Consider the following 19,152-nt stretch of genomic DNA (forward strand, 5'->3'; position numbering starts at 1 on the left):
GATGGAAGTGAAAGACATAATTCTTAGTAAAGCATCACAAGAATGGAGAAGCATGAATCCTATGTACTCAATTTTGATATGAGGACAATTAATAACAATTAAGGTTATGGGGGGAAGCAGAAAGAGGGATGGAGGAAGGGGGGTGATGCCTTGGTGTGTGTCACACTTTATGGGGGCAAGACATGATTGCAAGAGGGACTTTACCTAACAATTGCAATCAGTGTAACCTGGCTTATTGTACCCTCAATGAATCCCCAACATTAAAAAAAAAAAAAAAGAAAATACCAGGAAGGCTATGTTAACCAGTGTGATGAAAATGTGTCAAAATGTCTAGAAAACCAGTGTATGGTGCCCATGATCGCATTAATGTACTCAGCTATGATTTAATAATAATAATAGTAAAATAAACAGGACAAATAGTTTCCATTAGTTCCAAACATAATGGAAAGATAATGAAAGCTTCAAGCAGAAGGTGGGGACAGGGATGACATTTGTTAAATATGAGAGTGGATTAGAGGAAAGCAATATGGCAGCATGAATATATGTCAATATATTGGAATAATCTTGGCAAGAGATGATAATATGGGGACCACATGGACAGCAGTGAAGAAAAAATATGGTAGCATATTTAAGAGATACCTCATATGTGAAGTTCAAAACCTTTTTGATAGATTAGAGTAACAGATGCAAAAAGAGAAAGGCAGGTTGACTTCCAGGTGGATGCTGGCCAGATGAATTAGTGTCATGGTTGTGGCATATCTACGATAAGAAAATGAATCCCTGTGGGATGTGGGTGGGCTCAATCGACTTGGACATATCTCTTCTGTTCTTTTGAATTCCAACCCCCCCCTCCCATTTAGATAGTGCCTTTTGCGATAGCTAACAAGCTTTTTGGTAACATGCTGAAGTTCCCTCCCAAATTTTTTAAATTAATTTTATTAATTTTTTTTTATTTTTTAATGAATAATGTTATTTTTTTTTATTAAATCATAACTGTATACATTGATAGGATCATGGGGCATCATACACTCACTTCATAGACCATTTGACACATTTTCATCACAATGGTTAACATAGCCTTCCTGGCATTATCTCAGTTACTGTGCCAAAACATTTTTTAATTAATTTTATTCTTTATTCAGGAATAATACACATACATGAGTTGAAGAACAAATAGTACAAGTTTCATTGAGTAAGATATGCATGATGAAGTCTTGCTTCTACCTGTGTCCCTATCCACTCTGCTACCTATCCATTTCACCATTTTTAGATATGACCTGTAGCAGGTCTGGCTGTACAACAAACTTAGTAGCTTCAAACAACTGTTTACTTAGCTTATGCTTCTGTTGGGCTAAACAGTTCTCCTGGTATGAGTGACCTTGGTCGAACTCAATTGAGTAGGCTCATATGTCTGGCTCTTGGCTGGAGGCTGGAGGACTTAGATCAGTATGGTGGTTACATTGCATTCACTTAGCTTAGCGGCAAATACACTTCTTAGAATTCCTTTCTCTGTGTAATTCTGGATTAGGGAAGACAACACAAGATATTTGCACAGTGTTTGGAGGGTAGAAGTGAAGCAGCAACTATTGTACTTCACTAATGCAGGGCCCTATCCAGTGATATGCAGCTCAGTCATATCATTGATCTGCTGGCTCTCCTGTTGACATTGGGCAGCAGCAAGAGTCACAATTACTCCTACTCCCATGGATCTTCTCCTCCAGCTTCCCTGAGTCCTGGGCCAGGCATATGCATAGCTCCATAGCAGGGGGATTATTTCAATTTGAAGACAGACCTTGGTTCCAGTTTGCCCTCATTCTCTCTTGCTTTGTTCCCAGCTTTTCTTCTTGACTATGTGCTTTACTTCAGTGACTTCTTTACCCTCTCTCCTTTGTGGTCTCCTCAGTTGTGCAAGGTTCAAGTCCTATAGTAAATCCCTTATTCCATTTCACTCTTCAGTTGATAAGCTGCTGGCTAAGGTGGTGGCTGAAGGAGGTGGGGCAGGCAGCCAGGTTTTAGGTCTCTCCTCATCTATCAGGCTAGCCTGGGCTTCTTCACATGGAAGTCAGAAGGTTCCAAGAACAACAAGGGAAAGCAGTCCTGACTTCCACTTGTTTCACATTATCCAAAACAAGTCCCATGGCCAAGGGACAGTATGATGCAGCACTATCCAAAGAGAGTGGATAAAGGGAGGTGAACATTTAGGTAGGACATAGTAAATGTTACTGCCTAGACATTAGGACTTCACATCTAAGTGGCTCAACCTAGTGGCCAGACACAGGAACTTAGAGATATCTTTCTGACCTAGCAGACTGGGCTCCCTGCCTTTCCCTTTAAATGAACCATTTGGGCATTTTCCCAAGAACTTAAAGTGATTCACATGGTATTCTGTTATATACACATATATACTGCCCGTTGCTACAGTTTCTGACTGATTCTTCATTCCTGCCTCATGTGATAAATTTAAGGTAAGCATTACATTGGTGGGTTCATTTATCCTGTCTCTCCTGAGAATGACCACTCCCACTGTGTATTATGAGATGGGAGTTGTTATGGTGACAGGATAGGGTGTGGAATTAAAAGGTGGTTGTGAAAGTTTGCTCAACTTGGAAAGAAGCCCAACCTATGTAATCGGGCTGTGAGATGCCAAGAGGCAACTTGAGTTCAAAGAAGTCTTTTAAGATTCAAGGAAGACTGAGTCTCCAGGAAGACAGGACTATTAGCTAAGCAGAGTAGGTCACAGATGTGGTTAAAAAAAAAAAAGAAAAAAGCCCAAGGATAGGGACTAAGCAGAATACCCAACACACAGTGCACAGTAAGAAATGGGATTTGGAGATAATGTTATTCACTCAAGGGCTTTAAGATGGAGTGGGCCAGACTTCCTTGACTTATAGCCACATCACTTGGGCCTCTGTTTCATACTTACTCCATTATCCAGTATAAAATAATCACTGGTGAGTTTCTATCACGTATGCTCTTATAGAGCAATGCTCTTTTCCTCTAAAACATGTATCTCATGTGCTTTTTGTGATTATCACCTGTTTCTTTCTAGAGACTAAAAGCTCTATGAAAACGGGCATGTCTGAATTTTGCTTCTGTCACTCACCTGGCCAACTCACTGGTATCACCACAAAAAGGCCAAGGACAGAGGCTGTATCCAGATATGAACATTGATCCACAGTGCCTGGCTTCAGAAGTATATGAGTAGTAGAGGAAAAACCAGGTTTGAATGGCACTGAATCAGAAATTCGACTTTTAAAAGTTTTCTAATCATTTTACACATAAGACTGTGAGCAGAGGATTCAGTTCTCAGGGATGCTTACTTACATCAAACTTGGAAACACGGTCTATGTAATTGTAGATGCCAAGTGCATCTATGATTTCCCTTTTTTAATGGGAAAGCAAATGAAATAAAATGTATTATTGTACTTGTGTTTGTAGAGCATAAATCTATACTGGTACTGTAAACAAAGTCTGATCAACATAAAGACAATATTTTTCTATTATCTTTGCAGAAAATATTATTAAACCATGGTCATATGAAGCAATAAAAGAACATGCAAGCAAAACTATAGTCACAGAAAGTACTATATCAATGTGCCAAACAATTAAACATTTTATTTTTTGATATTTGTCAACTTTGAAAAAATCTGTAGTTTGTTGTTATTTCTTTCTCTATAGTCAACATTTTTATTCTTTGTGTGAATAAGACCCCCAAAACCCAAGATATGCCTATGAGTAGCCATGTGACCTTTCTGTGCATGTAGTAGACAGTTGTACAAATATTTCAAGAGCACAGTCTTGGTTTAGAAAGTTTAATATTGGGGGGAGAGACAAGATGGCAGACTGAAGCCAGCTTTCCACAGAGGCTCCCATCCAGAAGGAGAATTAAGGGACAAAAATTTAGTAAGTATCCTGGTGGATTTGAGCTGCACCAAGACAGAAGGTTGAAGAATGCACATCAACACCGCTGAGGCAAGCTGTGATCACAAGGACGCAAACGAAAGGTACAAAATCCATCACCAAGAGGATGGGAGTCCCCCTCCCCCATAAGACCGGCTCAAGAGCCCCAAAATTAAACAAACGGGCAGAAATTAAAGGCCCTCCTACTACACTCCACGGGAGAAACCTTCTAAAAACTGGACCTACCTCCCCTACTAGGGTGCCATGGTGTTCTCCTGCCAGGCATAAAACTGTATAAAACTTTAAATATCCTTTGCCGGCAACCCTGAACCCCCAACACTCCCCTCCCACTCACACTGAGGTCTGGAGGCCTGTCCCCCAGGAGTTCGGATCCTTGGGTGATTTCTCGAGGGGAGTACACAGTGCCCGAGCTGCGACTGGCCAGCGCTGACTCTGAGACACGCGAGCGAGGAGAGGGCACTTGGCTGAGGGGGAGTCACGCTCCGGCGGCACTTCCCTGCAGCACGGTGCAGCAGCCCTCCCTGGGCAACAATACGGCCAGGCATAAAACTGAGTAAAACTATAGCTTCCCCGTTTCCAGTGCTGAGCTCCCAGCACTCCCCCCAACTCTCACTCGGGGGTCTGGGGGCCTGCCCCCAAGGAGTCCGGATTCTTGGGAGATCTCTCAAGGGGTGTGGACAGAGCATAAACTGTGGCCGGTCAGTGCTGACTCTGGGGCGTGAGACAGAAGAGAAAAGGGTCGGCTGGGTGCCCACACCAGAGCAGCAGTTCCTGGAGGCAAATCAACAGCTGTTTTTTCCTTAACAGCAAAACGGCTCACTTCTGGATATTGTGAAGCCACACCCCCTGTCTCCCTGGGCAACCAGAGGAGGCCACCAGTGAGCAAAGGATTTGCCTGATGCTGCTCACAAACCCGCGAAGCTTCCAGTGCAGGGCCGACTCAGAGAGGTAATCGGACACAAACCTCCAGCAGTAAAGTCGTTTGAACTCAGAACAGCCCATCTTCTGCAGGCGATTTTAGCAGAAACAGAGACAGAATCCCACAAAGTTGTCTGTTCTGTTCTGTTCTGTTCTGTTAGCAACATCAATCAGGGACGGGGCTAAGCCTGAGTGAACACCTCCCCCCCCCCCACCTGCATCAAGCACTCAAAGATGTCAGGCCCCATCTCCTCCTGCTAGAAAGCGGCAGACTGCAGGGGCCTGGCAGATTTCCTTGCAACTCAGGCAGGTGCAACCCCCTGAAGTATCTGTTCACTACAGGCAACTGGGTTAGCCATCTGCAGAGATACCAGTGACTGTGTCCAATGGAGGGGCAAAGTGGGGAAGGAGACATCAACCTTCCCAGACTGATCTATTTGCTAGGTGGCTCCTCCTGACTCCACGCAGCACTGGAGTAAGCCATATCAGAGTAGTCACCAGACCCATGTGATCCAGTTCCCGGAGACCTCTTGAACTCTCCCACCCGAGACAGGTGCCGATTGAGACAATCAATTTGGACCTTTTGAACTGAACTAATAGACTGAGGACTTTTCAGGTGGTGCCCTGGGTATGCGGTTGTAGGAAGGTTTGATTTTCCTTTTCCAATTGGTGCCAGAGGTGGGTGGAGGGGGGGGTGGCATAATTGCTGGTTTTTCCACACAGCTGAGACTTCAAGCAAGAGTAAATGTTACAATAGGATCAAACAGAAACCAGCTGAAAACAAGACAGAACCACTTCGCCCCACCACACAAGACAGGGCCCAGTTTCTCAGGCCACAATACTGTATGGACCCTCGATAAAGCCGCACGGGAAAAATCAAAGGGAGTAAAATAACCATGGGGCGGAATCAGCGGAAAAACTCTGGTAACATGAATAACCAGAATAGATCAACCCCCCCAAGAAAAGATACGGCAGATGTAATTGAAGATCCCATTCATAAACAACTGGATGAGAAGTCAGAAATCGAATTCAGAATTTGGATTGCAGACAAGATTAATAAAATGGAATTAGGAATTCGAGGATAAATTCAAAAGTTGTCTCAAGAATTTAACGAATTTAAAGACAAAACCACCAAAGACTTAGACACACTGAAGCAAGAATTTACAGCCCTCAAAGATATGAAAAATACAGTAGAATCCCTCAGCAACAGAATGGAGCAAGCAGAAGAAAAGATTTCTGACATTGAAGATAAAGTCTTCGAACGCTCCCAATCTCTCAAAAAGGAAGAGAAATGGAGAGCAAAAATGGATGATTCACTCAGAGAACTCTGAGATAATTCGAAGAAAACAGATATACGAATAATTGGGATTTCTGAGAATGATGAAGTGGCATTGATGGGCACAGAGGCCCTTCTGCATGAAATTATGAAAGAAAAGTTTCCAGACATGCCTAGAGAATCTGAAATTCAGATAGCAGACAGCTTCAGAACCCCAGCACGATTGAACCCCAATAAGTCAACCCCCAGGCATATCATAATTAGCTTCACTAAAGTTAATATGAAAGAGAAGATTCTCAAAGCAGCCTGGCGAAAGAAAACCATTACGTACAAAGGAAAGAATATTAGAATAACTGCAGATCTCTCTGCTGAAACTTTTCAAGCCAGAAGAGGGTGGTCATCGACTTTTAGCCTCCTAAAGCAAAATAACTTTCAACCCAGGATCTTGTATCCAGCTAAACTGAGTTTCGTTTATGATGGAGAAATTAAATACTTCAATGACATTCATATGTTGAAAAAAATTGCCATAAGTAAACCAGCTCTTCAGGATATTCTCAGACCTATCCTCCACAATGACCAACCCAATCCTATACCACAAAAGTAAACTCACTCAGAAACTTTGGATCATACTCCAACTTCCACACTGGCTAAAGGATTAAAAATGTCCACCGGACCTTTGAAAAACTTGATACCCAAAATTCCACCAGACTTATCAATACTCTCCATTAATGTGAACGGCTTAAACTGTCCTCTAAAGAGGCATAGGTTAGCTGACTGGATAAAAAAACTCAAGCCAGATATTTGTTGCATACAAGAGTCACATCTTAACTTAAAGACAAATACAGACTCAGAGTGAAAGGATGGTCATCCATATTTCAGGTAAACGGTAATCAGAAAAAAGCAGGTGTTGCAATTTTATTTGCAGATACAGTAGGCTTTAAACCAACAAAAGTAAGGAAGGACAAGAATGGTCACTTCATATTTGTTAAGGGTAATATTCAATATGATGAGATCTCAATTATTAATATCTATGCACCCAACCAGAATGCACCTCAATTTATAAGAGAAACTCTAACAGACATGAGTAACTTGATTTCCTCCAGCTCCATAATCATCGCAGATTTCAACACTCCATTGGCAGTGTTGGATGGATCCTCCAGCAAGAAGCTGAGCAAAGAAATCTTAGATTTAAACCTAACCATCCAATATTTAGATTTAGCAGACATCTACAGAACATTTCATCCCAACAAAACTGAATACACATACTTCTCATCAGCCCACGGAACTTACTCCAAAATTGACCACATTTTAGGTCACAAGTCTAATCTCAGTAAATTTAAAGGAATAGAAATTATTCCATGCATCTTCTCGGACCATCATGGAATAAAACTAGAACTGAGTAACAACAGGAATCTGCATACAATACAAAAAAAAGGAAGTTAAATAACCTTATGCTCAATGATAGCTGGGTCAGAGATGAGATTAAGAAAGAAATCGCCAATTTTTTGGAACAAAATGACAATGAAGACACAAACTATCAGAACCTCTGGGACACCGCAAAGGCAGTTCTAAGAGGGAAATTTATAGCACTGCAAGCCTTCCTCAAGAGAACGGAAAGAGAGGAAGTTAACAACTTAATAGGACACCTCAAGCAACTGGAAAAGGAAGAACATTCCAACCCCAAACCCAGTAGAAGAAAAGAAATAACCAAAATTAGAGCAGAATTAAATGAAATTGAAAACAAAAGAATAATACAACAGATCAATAAATCAAAAAGCTGGTTTTTTGAAAAGGTCAATAAAATAGATAAACCTCTGGCCAACCTAATCAGAAAAAAAAGAGTAAAATCTCTAATATCATCAATCAGAAATGACAAAGACGAAATAACAACAGACTCATCAGAAATCCAAAAAATCCTTAATGAATATTACAAGAAACTTTATTCTCAGAAACATGAAAATCTGAAGGAAATTGACTGATACTTGGAAGCACGTCACCTTCCAAGACTTAGCCAGAATCAAGTGGAAATACTGAACAGGCCCATATCAAGTTCAGAAATAGCATCAACTATACAAGACCTCCCTAAAAACAAAAGCCGGGGGGGGGGCGTGGGGGAAAAAAAAAAAAAAAAAAGAAAAGCCTGGGACCAGATGGTTTCACGTCAGAATTCTACCAAACCTTTAAAGAGGAATTAGTACCTGTATTACTCAACCTGTTCCAAAGGGTAGAAAAAGAAGGAACACTACCCAACACATTCTATGAAGCAAACATCACCCTGATCCCCAAACCAGGAAAAGACCCAACAAGAAAAGAAAATTATAGACCAATATCACCAATGAATATAGATGCAAAAATATTCGACAACATCCTAACAAACAGAATCCAGCAACACATCAAACAAATTATACACCATGACCAAGTTGGTTTCATCCCAGGGTCTCAAGGCTGGTTCAATATACGTAAATCTATAAATGTAATCCAGCACATAAACAAATTAAAAAACAAAGACCATATGATTCTCTCAATCGATGCAGAAAAAGCTTTTGATAATATCCAGCATCCCTTCATGATCAGAACACTCAAGAAAATTGGCCTAGAAGGGACTTTTCTTAAACTGATAGAGGCCATCTACAGCAAACCCACAGCCAATATCATATTGAATGGAGTTAAATTGGAATCATTTCCACTCAGATCAGGAACCAGACAAGGCTGCCCATTGTCTCCATTGCTTTTTAACATTGTAATGGAAGTTTTAGCCACTGCAATTAGGGAAGAAAAGGCAATCAAGGGTATCCATATATGGTCAGAAGAGATCAAACTTTCGCTCTTCGCAGATGATATGATTGTGTATCTGGAAAACACTAGGGACTCTACTACAAAACTCCTAGAAGTGATCAAGGAATACAGCAGCGTCTCAGGTTACAAAATCAACATCCATAAATCGGTAGCCTTTATATACACCAACAATAGTCAAGTTGAAAAAGCAGTTAAGGACTCTACCCCATTCACAGTAGTGCCAAAAAAGATGAAATATTTGGGAATTTACCTAACAAAAGACGTGAAAGATCTCTATAAAGAGAACTATGAAACTCTAAGAAAAGAAATAGCTGAAAATGTTAACAAATGGAAAAACATACCATGCTCATGGTTGGGAAGAATCAACATTATTAAAATGTCCATACTACCCAAAGCAATATATAATTTCAACGCACTCCCTATTAAAGCCCCACTGTCATACTTTAAAGATCTTGAAAAAACAATACTTTGTTTTATATGGAATCAGAAAAAACCTCGAATAGCCAAGACATTACTCAGAAATAAAAACAAAACAGGAGGAATCACACTACCAGACCTCAGACTTTACTACAAATCGATAGTGATCAAAACAGCATGGTATTGGCACAAAAACAGAGAAGTAGATATCTGGAACAGAATAGAGAACCAAGAGATGAATCCAGGTACTTACCGTTATTTGATCTTTGACAAGCCAATTAAAAACATTCAGTTGGGGAAAAGATTCCCTATTTAACAAATGGTGCTGGGTGAACTGGCTGGCAACCTGCAGAAGACTGAGATTGGACCCACACCTTTCACCATTAACTAAGATAGACTCTCACTGGATTAAAGATTTAAACTTAAGACATGAAACTATAAAAATACTAGAGGAGAGTGCAGGGAAAACCCTTGAAGAAATTGGTCTGGGCGAGTATTTCATGAGGAGAACCCCCCAGGCAATTGAAGCAGCTTCAAAAATACACTACTGGGACTTGATCAAACTAAAAAGCTTCTGCACAGCCAAGAACACAGTTAGTAAAGCAAGCAAACAGCCCTCAGAATGGGAGAAGATATTTGCAGGGTATATCTCTGACAAAGGTTTAATAACCAGAATCCACAGAGAACTCAAACGCATCAGCAAAAAAAAAACAAGGGATCCCATCGCAGGCTAGGCAAGGGATTTGAAGAGAAACTTCTCTGAAGAAGACAGGCATATGGCCTTCAGACATATGAAAAAATGCTCATCATCTTTAATCATCAGAGAAATGCAAATCAAAACTACTTTGAGATATCATCTAACTCCAATGAGACTAGCCTGTATCACAAAATCTCAAGACCAGAGATGTTGGCGTGGATGTGGAGAAAAGGGAACACTTCTGCACTGCTGGTGGGAATGCAAATTAATAAATTCCTTTTGGAAAGATATATGGAGAACACTCAGAGATCTAAAAATAGATCTGCCATTTAATCCTGTAATTCCTCTGCTGGGCACATACCCAGAAGACCAAAAATCACAACATAACAAAGATATTTGTACCAGAATGTTTATTGCAGCCCAATTCATAATTGCTAAGTCATGGAAAAAGCCCAAGTGCCCATTGATGGATTAATAAATTGTGGTATATGTACACCATGGAATATTATGCAGCCTTAAGAAAGATGGAGACTTTACCTCTTTCATGTTTACATGGATGGAGCTGGAACATATTCTTCTTAGTAAAGTATCTCAAGAATGGAAGAAAAAGTACCCAATGTACTCAGCCCTACTATGAAACTAATTTGGGGCTTTCACATGAAAGCTATAACCCAGTTACAACCTAACAATAGGGGGAAGTGGGAAAGGGAGGGGAGGGACGGGGTGGTGGGTAGAGGGAGGAGGATTGGTGGGATTATACCTGTGGTGCATCTTACAGGGGTATTTGAGAAACTTGGTAAATGTAGAATGTAAATGTCTTGGCACAGTAACTGAGATAATGCCAGGAAGGCTATGTTAACCATTGTGATGAAAATGTGTCAGATGGTCTATAAATCGAGTGTATGATGCCCCGTGATCATATCAATGTACACAGCTATGATTTAATAAAAATAAATAAAAATAAATAAAAAAAAAAGAAAGTTTAATGTTAGTCCGAAATAGCATTTTAAAAACCCCAACTTTAATTGGGGTTAATTATTCCTTCCTCCTAAGTTTGAGTATAATTCAGGTTGGAAAACTGCAGTGAGAAAGGGGGACTCTGGTTGTCTTCTCCTATATACTTTCTACCTCATGGTTCTATTTTTCACTGCCTCCTTAGGTAGTCAGCAATTTCTGACCTCGCCAAGGTCAGCGGGGAGGAATAAAGAAAGGTCTTAAAGAGACCTCAAAGCCTGGTTCCCTGCTCTCTGGGCCTGGTCCATACTGTCTCCCTGGGAATGTTCTGATGTACTTCCAGGAGGTTCCGGACTGGTTCCTCCCTCCTAAGATCCTTGATCTGGGTACATCTGGGTACCTAGACCTGGGTACATCTCTTTTTTGAATGGTTGCTTCCTCACCTAAGGTGTTCACCCACAGATTCTTGCTCTGGCATCCCTCTACCTCAAGAATCAGAAATGGCCTATCTCTGGCTCTCTCTCCTGGTTAGCCCACATAGGGTCCTAGGAAATCACTTTGCATCCCTTGGTCCCACATGTCCTGGAAATATGGTCCAGGGGAATTTTCTACTGACTACAATGCCAAAACATGGGACAGCCCCCCTTGTTTTATAGGTGCTCCTAAAGAGTTCAGATTCTTTTCCCAAATACACAGTAGTTTCCTCTCAATAGATTAGATGTTACAGCATAGATAGAATGTCACCATCCCCCTCTCTCTTTTGGTAGTCTTAACCTGGCTGAGCGGGTCAAAACTTTATCAGCTAGTTCATCAGAATCATTTTATTGTAACCATGCAATTTGATGCCTATTTTTGGAAGTTCTCATTGATTGCACTGTGGAGCCTGGTCATAATTTCAATTTTAACATTCCATTATAGCCTTAATTATCTTTGCTTCATTTCATGGTATGCAGTTCCTTTGTTCCATGGACCACTAAATTAACTAGCTATAAGGAAAGACATGGTCTTTATGAAAGGCTAGATACCATGTGTTCAAATTAGCTCATTCTTCCTCTTTGCTTAATTTGCTTATTTTTAATTCCTTTGGAAGGAACAAAATTGCACTGAAATACATGCCACGCCAATGGATGGGCCTATATAAATATGAAGTTAATTAGTTAATTTCTATAACTAATTAGTTAATTCCTTTAACGTGGAAAATGTACTGAGCCTTTCTTTTGGGTCAAGCACTCTGCGAGGCCCCCCCAAATCAACTTATGACAGAGGTTGTGTGAAGGTCCCATATCCATTTATGACCCACCTTTTGCCTAAACTCTTCCCAAAACCCAGAGAAGCTAAAGGGCAGACTGGCAGGAGGGTGTTGCTAATAACACATCAATTCCATCCCTCAAAATAATATTAATCCTAAATAGATTGAACTGAGAGACTGTCTTCCTTATGTTCCCAAAAGAGTTAGCCCCCCTACCAGTTGTGTTCATCTCTTGCAGGCACTAGATTTCAATGTGATAGCTCTTCTGCCCAAGAGTGGACTGTGAATTCCCATTTTTCCTGACATCTGAACCTTCTCTTCAATTTTTTACCTAGTCCCTCATTTTGAAGTTAGGTTATTTTCATTTAAGTTAGACCCCACAAACTATACTATTTGATAAAATTCTTCACAAGTTCTATTGCTAATGCAAGCAGTGAATAATTCTTAAGCCCTAGAAAAAAATTTTTTTCCTCTGTGGGGTTGAGTTTGGCAAGGATCCTTTCAAGAGTCCTGCAAGAAGACAGAATCCTTTTCTTGAAGTGTTAACTTCCTCAATCAAGACAGGCTCTGAAGAAAGTTGGATCTCTCTTTCTCTCCAATGTTGTATGCTTTAGAAGGGTGAGGAGATGAGGGGGAAGAGTAAATTACTTTCCTGGAACCCAGGAGAATATGAAGTGACCTCAGATGTCTCCTCCCAGACACTTCTGAGAAGAAGTTGCAGCTGCCATTTTAGTTTTCTTACAGACAGTATCCTGCGTCTTTTTTGTTGTTGTTGTTTTAATGACTTCAAGGAATAAAATCAAATACATCTTCTTTATGACCATGCCAGGTTCTACATTTTGCTAAGCACCAAAGGTTTTCTTAGGTCTTAAAACAAGTGTCAGGGGTTTTAATTCTATAAAAAATAAAGAACTGGATGTTCCAAAGGCAGACCACACGGTCGCCACTTAAAAGTACAAGTTTATAGCAAATGGCTGAAACTTTCTAGTAATGCTGAAATGATTTTGTATAAGTGTACTGTTTCCAAATATTTTTCAGGATTCATTTGGGAATGATTAAGCTACAGTTACATCTTTTCAGTGTTATGAAAAAGATGACTGTCAATCTGAGAGAGATTTCAGCAGATCACTAAGGAAAAAAAATCAACCTGGTCCTCTTCTCCCCCTGGTGTGTAGAGGGAATGGGCTTTTGTTATTAGGGCAACTCAGGACATGCTAGTTGTCGGCTGTATATCCAAAAGAATGAAGAGCATTCATCCTTGGGAGCTCTCTGAAGAGCTAGAGCAGGGCATTGCTATCAGGCCCATGACAACCTCGTAATTATCAGACGGCATGCTACCAATTTGCTCTGCAGTCCTAGCAAGGATAAGCTTCACTGAATTAAACAAATATACAAATGAAATGAAAACTGGTCAGAAGCATCTGGGAATAGGTCAAGGGAGGAATCTGCAAGGTGTAGCTGGCCAACAGCTGAATGGGTGTTGTGAGGACAGTGTGCCTATTGGATGGACCGCTGCCCGCATTTGAACAACCCCGTGCTGACAGGGAGGGCTCCTGAATTTGCTGGATACATTCCCTTGAATGCGGGCCTGAAGCATTTATACATGATGGAGAGAGACACAGCTCAACCAAGGTGAAATGTAAGAGTGGAAAAAGCAAAACAGATGCAGATAAAATGTGATTTATGAGTCTCTGGGTTGGTGCCCTCCTTGGTTCAAGGAGGGAGGAGGAAATCCTGGAGAGAAAGGTCCAGGATTGATAGAAAACATTTATAGAACAGTCTCTTTGACTATGCTAATGCAACTCCTAATTAATATGGTTCTATATATTTTAAGGACATATTACTTTATAGATTCATATAAAGAGAGTGTGTGTGTGTGTGTGTGTGTGTGTGTGAATGACAGTGACAGTAAGAGCAAGAGGGAGAAAAAGGAAGAGATTATGACATTGTGTTTGATAGTAAAGCATGTAGGTAAATGAGTGAAATTATGGGCTTCTTGAGGCCAAAATTTCTGACATCACAATATCCTGAGATCAAATCCTGGCTCTCGCTTTTTTCAGATGTAAAAGCTTGAGCAGGTCACTTAACATCTCTATGACCCAGTTTCTTCATAGGATGTTGTATTAAATTAATTAATCTTTGTAAAGCATTCAGAATGTCCCTAGCACATATAAGTGCTCAGTTAATATTAATTATTATTCTTCTGATTTTTATCATTATCATCATTATTCTAAACAGGAATCTTTTAAAATCTGAAAACATATATTAGGGTAAGCAGAGAATCAGACTAATAAGATGTGCATATATAAAATATACCATATACATTTTATATTGTCTGTGTATATGTATATATATATATACACCAAAAGCTGTATATGCATTTAAGAAAGAAAAAAACTGTATTAAATTTGTAATACTCTTCATGTTTGATTTCTGCCATTACAAGAAGTGTTCAACATGACTTATATTACTTGTATTCATCTTTTATTATCAGTATATATTGAGTGTTACAATTTTAATACAGCTTTTTCTTTTCTTAAAATGTGCATACATTTTTTGGCACCCCCTGTGTGTGTGTGTGTCTATGTAGTATGGGCCTACTTTACTAATATGTACATGCACTGCATGTCTGGTCTATGAAAATTAAGTCGACTTAAGGAGGTACTCAATGTAGGGAAGTGGTCAGCTATGGAGGCTCTACTGTATATATGAGAGAGAGAAAAGATAGGCTTATTATAAGGAATTGGCTCATGGGCTAATGGTTTGGGTCCAGACTGAATCCAAAGGCCTGAAAACCAGATGCAGTTCCCATCCAAATTCTGGCAGACTAAGATATTCAGGAAGAGCTATTGCTTCAGTTCAAGTCCAAAGGCAGAGACAAGTCCAATGTCCCAGTTTGAAGGCAGTCAGGGAGGAAGAATTTGATCTGAAAGATCAGTCTTTTTGTTCTCTGCAAGCCTTCAAACTGATTGGATGAGGCTCATCCATTTTACTTAGTCTATCAATTTCAATGTAAATCTCATTCAAAACCAGTCTTGCAGAAACACCCAGAAGAATATTGGGCCAAACATCTGGCTACCTCGTGGCCCAGTCAAGTTGACACATAAAAGTGGCCATCACAAGTTAACTCCTTGTCAATTTGGCATTCATGCACAACTTAATCCATACTTAATTATTATGGCTATAATTCTATCTAATTTGATACAACTATCCTATGTACAAATGCACTAAAGCCCTTCCTCAGAAAATATTAAGTCTTTGAACCTCAAGTGATGTTTACCTTTCTTCTTGATAACTTATAACTTAAACACTATAATGCATTTAACAATACTTCAATACTATGATATGAGGTCAATATATCTTATCTTACATGATAAGAGCATAAAAGAAAAGAATATGAAGATATTTGAGACATACACACATATTCATGACAAAATAAGAAGGAAATACTCATGACAATTTCAGTCCTCATTTCTGGAGCTGGTCATGTGGACAGTTGCAACTGGTATTTTTTAACTACTTTCTTTGACTACCCATTTCTGCATTCCCTTTATTAAGAAAGTACCTCAGCTGAAGGTAGGTTTTTTTAACTGGGAGTCTGATGCGTACCTTTATTCCAGAAGGATCTGGGTCATTAGTAGTCTTGCTTGGATTGGATTGTTGTGTTTTCCATTGACCTTAATTGTAAGGCACACACTAAGAGATGCCCTAATGGATCTGTTGTAGTCCTGTAGTTCAGACATTCTTCTGTCACCTCCATTGTGGAGTATTACTCCAATTTCCCCTGGTAGTCAGGCTCAATCACCCCAGCAAACACTGTAGCTCCTTTCTTTGCCTGTTGGTTCAGAGGCATAAGAAGTCCAAAATGGTTGAGAAAAGAAATACCAGAAGACATTAACAAATGGAAGAACATATTATGCTTGTAGCTGGGAAGAATCAACATTGTCAAAATGTCCATACTTCTCATAGATCTATAGATTTAATGCACTCTTCATTAAAACTCCAATGTCACACTTTGAAGAACTTGAAAAAAAAAAGTTCTTCGTTTCATATGGAACCAGAAAAAACCCTGAATAGCCAAATGCAATTCTAGGAAATGAAAACAATTCTGGAGACATCACATTTCTAGACTTCAGGTTATACCATAAGTCAATAGTGATCAAAATAGCATGGTACTAGCACAAAAATAGACATAGATCTACAGAGCAGAATAGAGAACCAGAGATGAAACCAGCCTTCCATATCATAATCTGATCTTTGACAAACCAAACCAAAGTATACACTAGGGAAAAGAGTTCCTATTTAATTAATGGTGTTGTGAGAACTTGTTAGCCCCATGTAGAAGATTGAAACTGGACCCTCACCTCTCACCACTTATAAAAATTGACTCATACTGGATAAAAGATTTAAATCTATGACATGAAATAAAAACTCTAGAAAAAAGGTATCAGAAAAACTCTTGATAATATAAGCCTAGGAAAAGATTTTATGAAGAAGAGTCCATTGGCAATTGCAGAAACACCGAAAATAAATAAATGAGTCCAGAAATGAGGACTGAAATTGTCATGAGTATTTCCTTCTTATTTTGTCATGGGACCTGGTCAAGCCAAAAAGCTTCTGCACAGCTAACGGCACAACAACTAAAGCAAACAGACAATTTTCAGAATGGGAGAAAGTATTCACATGTTATAACTCTGACATAACAAAGGGCTAATAACCAGAATCTACAAAGAACTCAAACTAATCAACAAGAAAAGAGCAAAAACTCCACTTATCATTGTGGGCAAGAGACATGAACAGAACCTTCAACCAAGAAGACAGACAAATGGCTCACAACCACATAAAAAAAAAAAAAAAAAAAAAAAACCTCATCATTCTTAATCTTCAGAGAAATGCGAATCAAAAAAACCTTGACATATCACCTAACCTCAGCAAGAATAGCCCACATCACAAAGTCCCAAGCTGCAGATGCTGGCATGGGTGGGGAGAGAAGGGAACACTTATACTCTGTTGGTGGGATTGTAAACTATAACAGCCTTTTTGGAAAGAAGCATTGAGAATCCTCAAAGAGCTGAAAATAGACTTTCCATTTGATCCTGCAACCCCATTACTAGATATCTATATACGGAACAGTGGTTCTCAACCTTCCTAATGCCTGTCACAACCCACAAGTTGAGAACCACTGATCCAGAAGGAAAAAAAAAATCATCGTACCATAAGGACATATGCACTCAAATGATTTTATAAGCTCAATTCACAGTCACAAAGATGTGGAAACAATCCAAGTGCCCATCAACTCATGAGTGGATAAACAATCTGTGGTATATGTATACCATAGAACACTATTCAGCCATAAAGAGAGATGGAGACATCACATCTTTTGCATTCACCTGGAAGGATTTGAAGAATATCCTCTTAAGCATAAAAATAGAAAAACAAGCATCTAATGTACTCAATACTAATGTGAAACAAGTGGATTAACAACACACCCACAAGAGAAAAACACATTTAAATTCAAGAAGGGGTGAGGGGGAAAGGGGTGTGATAAACTCTTACCTATTGGGTGCAATGTAGGAGTATATAGCACACCTCCTGGGCAAATGGCTCAACTGCAACTTGGACTTTACCTAACAAGTGCAAACAATGTAACCTAATCGTATGTACCCTTATATTAATCTGAATTTTTATTTATTTTTTTTATTAGAAACAAAAACCTGAATCCTGAGCAAGGTTTTCGAGAGGGAAAGTCTCTCGGTGGGTCAGGGCAGCCCCGGGCCCAGCGCTATGTCCCGGAACCTGCGCACCGCGCTCATTTTCGGTGGCTTCGTCTTCCGGATCGGCGCCGCCTTCTATCCCATCTACTTCCGACCCCGAATGAAATTGGAGGAGTACCAGAAGGAACAAGCCATAAATTGGGCCGGTATTATTCAAGAAGATGTGCAGCCACCAGGGTTAAAATTGTGGTCGGATCCAGTTGGCAGGAAATGAGAAGGCTGTCATCGATCCCGATTAGGAAAGGAGGTATCTCCAACTTTCAATTCTGCCTCCAGTGTAATCAATCACCTCACCATAGGACAATGGCCGAGAAGAAAACTCCGGAATGCTGTAAATAAGAGTACTTTAATAAAGACACTGTGCACAGGATTAATATTTCCCTTCTTAAATGTCAAAAGAACCCTGGAACAAATTATACCATTACGAAGGTTTTCATAATTTGGTCAACTTTGCAAAAATGAAGCTGTCTCACCCAGCTGTGTTTGGCGGCAATCTTCTTGTTATTCCGCCTTCACCACTTCCCCAAGCAAGCTGTGATGTGAATACCAGCAACCAGTGGGCTCAGGAAGGTCCAGCTCTATTTTGCCATCTTCCAAATAAGAGATTTCAGTAAAAAACCACCATACTGAGCCACCTCATAGGGTCCTTTGAAAATGTTCAAGTAGATAAAGCTCTTTGTGGACAAGGTACTTCATGCTGTTTAAGATTAAAGGATTCAGCTTAACCATGTCTTAGTGAAGATTGCTCTATATTGGAAAATAAATATGCAGCAAGTCAAACTGGATGGGTGCTCATGCATAGAAATCAACGATGAATTACAGAAGCGAAAATCCGTATATTAAAATGATTGTGCTTCAAAAAAAAAAAGAAACAAAAACCTTGTAAAGGATGAAGAACATAAATACATTCAGAAAAGGAATCAGACAATTGCTACATCAAAATATTAAGCAATAATAATAATAATGCAAAGAAAGTAACATTCACATTGTCAAATAAGAGTATGTCTATTATAGAATGCTTTGACTCTGAGATTCAGTATAGAGTCATCAGTTAACTTCTTATTTTTTTTAAGTATCAAAAAATAGATAACCAATATTTATAAATAAAAGTAAAAGATAATTTCAAAAAAACATGCTAAGTCTTATAGAC

At 39.6% G+C, this 19,152-nt stretch overlaps 1 protein-coding gene across 1 annotated transcript; it reads left to right on the forward strand.

The window, feature by feature from the left end:
- The first annotated feature begins 17,980 nt into the window (after positions 1–17,980).
- LOC128581908 (small integral membrane protein 20-like) lies at positions 17,981–18,813 on the forward strand. The gene has a single exon (XM_053585246.1). The coding sequence runs from the start codon at positions 18,013–18,015 to the stop codon at positions 18,214–18,216; it is 204 nt and encodes a 67-aa protein (XP_053441221.1). The 5' UTR covers positions 17,981–18,012; the 3' UTR covers positions 18,217–18,813.
- The last annotated feature ends 339 nt before the right edge of the window (positions 18,814–19,152 follow it).

The sequence above is a fragment of the Nycticebus coucang genome, chromosome 3 (genome assembly GCF_027406575.1).
Source record: "Nycticebus coucang isolate mNycCou1 chromosome 3, mNycCou1.pri, whole genome shotgun sequence".
NCBI classification, from domain to species: domain Eukaryota; kingdom Metazoa; phylum Chordata; class Mammalia; order Primates; family Lorisidae; genus Nycticebus; species Nycticebus coucang.

Coding starts and splice junctions, on each gene's coding strand:
- LOC128581908 (XM_053585246.1), top strand. CDS start 18,013: ATGTCCCGGAACCTGCGCACCGCGCTCATTTTCGGTGGCTTCGTCTTC.